This window comes from Molothrus ater, chromosome 28 (assembly GCF_012460135.2).
Source record: "Molothrus ater isolate BHLD 08-10-18 breed brown headed cowbird chromosome 28, BPBGC_Mater_1.1, whole genome shotgun sequence".
In the NCBI taxonomy this organism is placed as follows: Eukaryota; Metazoa; Chordata; class Aves; order Passeriformes; family Icteridae; genus Molothrus; species Molothrus ater.
In genome coordinates, this window is record NC_050505.2 from 3,411,283 (window position 1) to 3,418,647 (window position 7,365).

General features: G+C 57.1%; 2 protein-coding genes across 2 annotated transcripts in view; one reads left to right on the forward strand and one right to left on the reverse strand.

Annotated features, from left to right (window-relative positions):
- Positions 1–97: 97 nt before the first annotated feature.
- On the reverse strand, positions 98–6,911 carry LOC118695292 (ankyrin-1-like). The gene is made up of 8 exons (XM_054517495.1): positions 6,790–6,911; positions 6,589–6,708; positions 6,312–6,396; positions 6,000–6,074; positions 5,435–5,566; positions 4,480–4,626; positions 2,315–2,867; positions 98–206 (listed from the first exon to the last, which is right to left on the reverse strand). The coding sequence occupies exons 1-8, from the start codon at positions 6,901–6,903 to the stop codon at positions 200–202; spliced, it is 1,233 nt and encodes a 410-aa protein (XP_054373470.1). The 5' UTR covers positions 6,904–6,911; the 3' UTR covers positions 98–199.
- A 22-nt stretch (positions 6,912–6,933) lies between these two features.
- Positions 6,934–7,365, forward strand: part of LOC129046593 (DNA replication complex GINS protein SLD5-like) — a 1,900-nt gene continuing 1,468 nt past the window's right edge. The window contains 1 exon segment of the mRNA XM_054517470.1: positions 6,934–6,975. Coding sequence (XP_054373445.1) covers positions 6,934–6,975 — 42 coding nt within the window.

Below are 7,365 nucleotides of genomic sequence, written 5' to 3' on the forward strand. Positions count from 1 at the left end.
AAGAAGCGGCTGTGGGGCTCCTCCTGCCAGCCGCCTGTGGGGTGCTGGGGCTGCCAGTCGCTGTCCTCTGCAGAGCTGACCCTCATCAGCTCCGTGGCTGCCACCAGGACCTGCTCTTGCTGCTGGCCCTGTGCCCCAGAGGCTGTGGTGTGCGTTGGGAGCAGCCTTCGGGTGACTCCCTCCTGCCAGGAGCCCGCTGTCAGGTCCTGTAGGCAGGAGATAAAGGAGCCTTCTGCATTCCAGTCCCTCAGCCTGGGCACCAGAGAGGGACAGGGATAGGGAGAGAGAGACAGAGAGAGAGAGGGGCAGTCAGCTTTGCACGGAGTGCTGCACCCTGAGCAGCAGCCGAGCTCCGGCAGGCACACCTGCACCACACCTGCACCCATGGGCACACCTGCCAACCGCACCACGGGCACACCTGCACCACACCTGCACCCATGGGACACCTGCACCACACCTGCACCCCATGGGCACACCTGCACCCCACAGGCACACACTGCACCCATGGGCACACCTGCACCACATGCACCCCATGGGCACACCTGCACCACATCTGCACCCCACAGGCACACCTGCACCACACCTGCACCCCATGGGCACACCTGCACCCCACAGGCACACACCTGCACCCCATGGGCACACCTGTACCACACCTGCACCCCATGGGCACACCTGCACCACACCTGCACCCCATGGGCACACCTGCACCCTATGGGCAACCTGTACCACACCTGCACCCATGGGCACACTGCACCACACTGCACCCCATGGGCACCTGCACCCTATGGGCACACCTGTACACACCTGCACCCCTGGGCACACCTGCACCACACCTGCACCCCACAGGCACTGCTGGGCACCCCACGGGCACACCTGCACCCTATGGGCACACCTGCACCACACCTGCACCACAGGCACTGCTGGGCACCCCATGGGCATGCCCCCACAGGCACACACCTGCACCCCATGGGACCCTGCACACACTGCACCCCATGGGCACACCTGCACCCACAGGCACACACCTGCACCCCATGGGCACACCTGCATCACACCTGCACCCCATGGGCACACCTGCACCACACCTGCACCCCATGGGCACACCTGCACCACATCTGCACCCCACAGGCACACCTGCACCACACCTGCACCCCATGGGCACACCTGTACCACACCTGCACCCATGGGCACACCTGCACCAACCTGCACCATGGGCACACTGCTATGGGCACACCTGCACCACACCTGCACCACAGGCACACCTGCATCACCTGCACCCCACAGGCACTGCTGGGCACCCATGGGCACACCTGCACCACAGGCACACACCTGCACCCCATGGGCACACCTGCCCCACAGGCACACACCTGCACCCATGGGCACACTTGCACCACACGGCACTGCACCACCTGCACCCCACAGGCACACCTGCACCCATGGGATGCCCCATCTGCACCCACGGCACACCTGCACCCACAGGCACACCTGCACCAACTGCAGCCCACTGGCGCTGCTGGGAGCCCAGCAGAAGCAGCACAAGATGCACAGATGCACAAAAGGCACAGGCCACCTCCATGCCATGCTCCTGCCCTCCCGCAGCCTCACAGCTTGGCCAGGGTCTGAGGCAAGAGCATGCTGTGCTCTCGTGGTCTAGTGTGGTCTAGCTCTAATTCTAATGTGGTCTAATGTTGTGGAGCATTTCTGGGTGCTGCCAAGGATTTCATGAGTCCAGTGCCACTGGAAATGTGATGTCACCCTGAATTTTTAAGATTTTCTAAGCCTTCTGATGTTTACATTCTTGTAATGAACTTTCTCACACACTTTCTGCAAATAACTCATTGTTTTGCATTCTTTTATGGAGGAGGAGAAATTTGATGGGCTGTTGGTTTGTCCAGTGTCATTGGAGAGGCGGCACTGTCACCCTCCAATCCACTGTCACTCTTGGAAATCTAAAAATGTTGGAGTCAGAAAATAAACTTCCCTTTTTCTTCACCCTGAGAGCAGCCGTGTGTGTGCTCGTGTTGTGTCCTGTAGTGACCATGTGGGAGGAGGCAGCCCAGGTTAGGGTTGGCTCTCCTAAGTACAACCTCCATGCAGGGCCTGGCTGACTGGGGGTCTCTTCCAGGAGCCCTCCAGAGCATTGCCAGAGAGGAGTGAGGCCCAGCCATGGTTCTGTGTACTGCAGATGCCGGGCTGCAGAGCTGGAGAGCAGCAGGGAAGCAAGCAAAGCAGGGAGATCATTGCAGCTGGCCCAGCACAGGGCAGTAGCTGGCAAAGCACTTGTGCTCCCCTGCCACGCTCACCCAGGCTGCAGTACCTGTCTGCACTCTTCTCCACATCATGGCTAAAGGTAGGTGATGTCAAGATCCTGGTTTGCACCTTCTCCTGAACTGAAACAAAAGAGACTTCACTCTCCGGGTCCTGCTCCCCAGTCCCTGGTTGATGATCACCAGATGGCATCTTCCCCTCTGGCCTCTGCCCCTCCTCCTGCTCTAGAAGGTCAATCAGCCCATTCATGGCATCTGAGTCCACTGTGTCATCCTCAACCAGGTCCATAGAGCCCATGTGGTCTGGGCCATGAGCATCTGCTAGGAGCTGCCCTGGGAAGCGGCCTTCGCTCGTGGCATCCGAGTCCTCAGCCTTGCTGCACTCCAGAGAGGAGTCCTCAGCAGTCACCAGCGAGGGGGTGTGCCCCGAGGACCACACCTGCATGTCGGACATCTCCATCAGGGCATCCTGCTCAGTGGCAGCCATGGGGATAGCATCCATGATGGCCACCTCATTCCAGTACTGGTCGGCACGCAGCGGGGATGGCAGTGTGTAATGCAGGGAGGCAGGGGACAGCAGCTCGTCCTGCAGTGAAGCGTAACCTAAATGGGCAGACAGAGGCATCATGTCCAGCAGCCACCCTCACGCACGCACAAGCACGGTGGGGCAAAAGGGAAACAGCTTCTGGGAGGAATGGCAGCCCCAAGGACAGCAATGGGCATGCCCCAGCCCCCTGTGGCCAGGCTGAGCAGGGCTGTGCTCACAGCGGATGTCACAAGGTCCCTGCGAATGCTGCCATGCCTCCCTTCAGATCCTGGGGCTGCTTTGGGCAGGTCCTGGGGCTGCCTCCGCCCTGTGAGGAGGACTGGCCTGGTGTTCACACGATTCTCCATCCACACTGCAGGACACAGTGCCCTCTTTGCTACCCTGCTCCATCAGCCCCCCTGGCCCCTGCCCACAGCCCCCATCCAGCATCAGCTGGCCATTAGCCTGGAGTTCAAGTAGCCAAGTCTGGCAGGCACCAACGCTCAAAGCCAAACACTCTCCACAGCACAGAGGAGCGGGTTGGAAGTACCATGAGCACAGAAGGATGGCCCCAGAGCATGCCATGCAACCCCAAGGCCCTGCAGAAGGCAGCCAGGGCCTTACAACCCCGCTGGTGTCTCCAGGGCTACAAACCATTGTCATGTCTCATGCCCAGGGCCATGTGCACAGCTCAGGCACGTCCATATGAGCCACAACCAAGCCAGGCACTCCCACCCATGCAGGTGGCTCTGCTCAGCCTTTTCCAGCTTTGAGCCATTTTTTCACCCTGGATTTCAGCAGTGAACCCGTTCTGCTGCCCTGGCAGCCAGGGAATGCCAGCCACAGCCAAGGCACAGGCACAGCTTGGCACAGGAAGGGCACCTCACCCATGGGCACCCGGTACCTGGCCAGGGGCATGCAGTGCAGTGCCAGCAAGGGAAGGAGCTTGGGATTGTGCACAAGAAGGCTTGGGATGGCTGCCTGCAAGCATGCCAGCTCTCAGAGGGGCAGTCCCTGGTGACATGCAGTCGCTGGAGCAGGATGCGGCTCCCAGAGGCTTAGCTAGCTGAGGTGGAGACAGTGGAGACAGGCAGTGGGAGATGAGAGAAGGAGAGGCCAGGATGAGCTCAGAGGAGAAAGATGAAAAGAAGTGACCCACAGGAGTGCCCGCACCTGGCAGCACTAGGTGGCATGTTTGAGAAAACAGAACAAGGGGAGAGACAGAGAGGGAGAGAGCGATGAGCCAGCGCTGCAGGGCCACAGCCACAGTGCAGGGCTGCAGCAGCACAAAGCCCTGCCCCTGCCTGCTGTGCTGGCTCCCCAGCAGCGTGTGCCACAGCTGACTCTGGCTGTGTCCCCGCATCCAGGTCCCCTCTGCCTGGCACCCACCACCGGCTGCACAGCCGGGACTCAGTGAGCTCCACTGGCAGAGCCAGAGACACCTCTCACCTCTCACACTGGGATGAGGAACACATGTCAACCCCACCTGGGGCGTCTCTGAGAAAGCACTATGGCAGAGCCAAGCTTCCTGCAGCACAAGCCCCAGTGAAGAGGCCACATCTGCCAGCAAAAAGTGCCCACTCCCTTCTCAGTGGGTGCAACCTGCTCAGGCAAGACCCCAGCCCCAATGTCCGCACAGAATGTGCCCCCAGGGCCCTGCTGCGTTCCCTGCCGGACGGTGGGGCTCACCATTCATCTGGGACGGTGAGAGGGAGTAGTCTCTGTCTGAGAAGCGCCAGCTCCCCTTCAGGCTGCGGCTCTGCCGGCCCGAGCCCTCCAGCATGTTGACGATCTCGCTGCGGTCGATGTTCCTCAGCGCCGTGTACAGGTTCTCAACTGGGGAAGGTGGTGTCAGCAAACCAGTCACTTGGGGAGTGTGAAAAATGCACGTATTTTATGATTGGCTTTTGGCAAATATTCAAATGAATACTGTATGTGTTGTGTTAGAAAGTAATGCTGTATTAATTCTCTAAGTACTGTGTTAAATATAGTTTTAGGTTGTAAAAATTGTTAAAATAGAAACGTGCTATGTAGGATACTTTTTTTAAAGAAAGGACTCGCAGCGAGATAGCAGCCACAGGACACCTGAATCTTTCAGAGAAAAAGAATTTATTGCCCTCTTATCAGAAGAAACAAACTTCTTCCACCTCGAAGGCGCTGTTAGGATTAGAGGAAGAAGCTGACACTGCCCAGACAGAATCCTGCGTTTGAATGGAATTTATGCATCATGTATGAGGTGTATGAATATGCAACAGGCTATTGCTTTTAAGGGTTAATCCTCTGTTAACGTGGGTCTTTTTCGGGCTTAGGTACCCAGAAAAAGGTACCCGGATGTCCATAACTCTTTGTATTTGTTGTCTCATATTGTCCTAAATCAAATTGTCCAAATTATTACTACTCTAATTGTGTTACTATTTTTATAACCATTTTATTACTATTAAACTTTTAAAATTCCAAAACCAAGTGATTGGCATTTTTCACAGGGAGGCACAGCCATGCCCCAGGCACCCTCCAGGTGTGGGAAGGCAGATATGCCTGGACCACCACTGCAAAGGCAGCCAGTGGTGCTTGAAGATGCACAAAGTGCTCTGCAGGGCTCGCCCTGCCACCTCTGTGCCTGTGAAGGGGAACCACAGCTACTCACTCTTGACATTCTTGCCCTCACGGCTGGCCCAGAGGTTGAGTAAGGCGATGCTCTGCTCCAGGAGGGAGTTGGGGTTCTCCACACGTATCCTGTTGATGTCATCCACCCCAAACTGCAGCTCACGCGCCAGCTCTGGGGAAAGCACCGGGTCAGTATCACACCCTCGGGTGCCCACCACCAGGCTGGCCGTGCTGTGAAGGGCTCAGCCAGTGAAGGACCAGTGCAGAGACCCTCTGTTCCATACAGCTGAACACAGCAGGATATGCAGGAGCTGGGATGGGGCAGGGGTTGAAGCCCCCCAGCTCAGGCTGGCTGTGACTAGCACAGGAAGGTCTCAAGTGTGGGCTCTGCTGCAATGAACAGCAGCAAGGTGTACAACTCCCAACAAAGCCCTAGTCTGGCAGCCATGCATGTGAATATGTGCACAGCCATGGGAAGGTTCAATTTAGTGCCCTGGAATGCTCAGCAGCAGGGCTGCACTGCAAAGCAGCCACTTCCAGCCTCCCTGAGTGCCAGCTTTGCCAGGAGTGCTGTGCATCCTCAGAACCCTCAGGTGTGCACTCACCTGCCCAGCTGAGGCCCAGCTGCTCTGCTATGTCAACCATCTTCTGGTCTGCCTTGTCTGTGCTGCTCAGGGAACCTGCAGGAGGAGAAGGAGTCACAGCTCAGCTGCACAGGGCCCTGCCCCAGAGCAGTGAGGGGAAGGGGTGCTGGCCCTGGCGTCACACAGACCCTGCAGGCAGCACCAAGGGAACCTCCAGGGAAAGGGAAGTTGCTGTGAGTGCAACTATGACAGGATCATCCCAGCTCTGCACTGGTTTGGGCACCCCAGGTGCAGGTGGTGAGTGGGCTGGGATGCTCCCAGCAGGCTGCGTACCAAAACTGGTCTCACTTAGGATGCTGTATCGCTCCCGCAGAGACAATGGGGTCAGTGTCCTCCTCCGCTCATCACTGCCACTTCCCTGTGAGAGTGGTGACAAAGAGGGGTCAACAGCTTGAAGAGAGGGCAGCAGCTCTGCCCTGACACGGCTGCTTCTCCTTCACCTCCTGAGTGGCATGGCATGGCCACGTGGAGCAGGTGAGGACAGCAAGGGCTGTCCCTGCACTTGGGGGAGGGATGGGCCCTACCAGAGTGCCAAAGGCCCTACACTGACCTTGCTGCAGGGTGGGATGCTGATGTTCAGGTGGCAGAGCACGTGCTGGAGGTCCTCGTATTTCATGGCCTTGCGCAAGAAGGACAGGGAGCCACTGGCTTCCCTGCTGCTGTCCCTGACCTGAGAGCCAGAGCCCAGTTAGGTTCCTTGGCACCAGCCAAGGGCCCTAACTGCTTGCTCAGCCTTATACCCTGGCGTTACCTTGATGGGAATGACAAGACGATTCTCCCGGAAGGACTGGAAGAGGAAGGTGCGGGGCTGAGCAGCCTTCTTGACAGGCACCAGGTTCCCTGAGAGTTCCACGTGCAAAGGCATTCCCTCTACCACCTGGCCAGGAGCAGAAATATGCTGACCCCGTGCAGAGCTGCTTGCCTGCTGCTGGACAGGGCAGGTAACCCTGACTCTCCAAGGGCCAGCCCCTTCCACTGGTATCAGTCTCTGTCACAGACATCTTTTATGAAAAATCTTTCCTTAGGATTTTTCCTCCTGAGAAGCTGAGAGGCTCAGGAACAAAATGTAACAATGGTTATCTGCTGCTGTGGAATGCAACAGGTGCATCTGGGATTGGGCTCATGTGGTTGTTTCTAATTAATGGCCAATCACAGTCAGCTGGCAGACTTCTGTCTGAGCACAAACCTTTGTTATCACTCATTCCTTTTCTATTTTAATAGCCTTCTGATGAAACCTTTTTTCTATTCTTTTTAGTATAGTTTTAATACAATATATATCATAAAATAATAAATCAAGCCTTCTGAAACACGGAGTCAACATTCTCGT

Excerpts from the sequence above, each read along its gene's own strand:
- LOC118695292 (XM_054517495.1), bottom strand. The coding sequence starts at position 6,903 with ATGCCTTTGCACGTGGAACTCTCAGGGAACCTGGTGCCTGTCAAGAAG. Across the intron at positions 6,397-6,588 it reads GCATCCCACCCTGCAGCAAG|GGAAGTGGCAGTGATGAGCG; the intron begins GTCAGTGTAGGG and ends CCACTCTCACAG. Across the intron at positions 4,627-5,434 it reads TGAGGGCAAGAATGTCAAGA|TTGAGAACCTGTACACGGCG; the intron begins GTGAGTAGCTGT and ends CACCTTCCCCAG.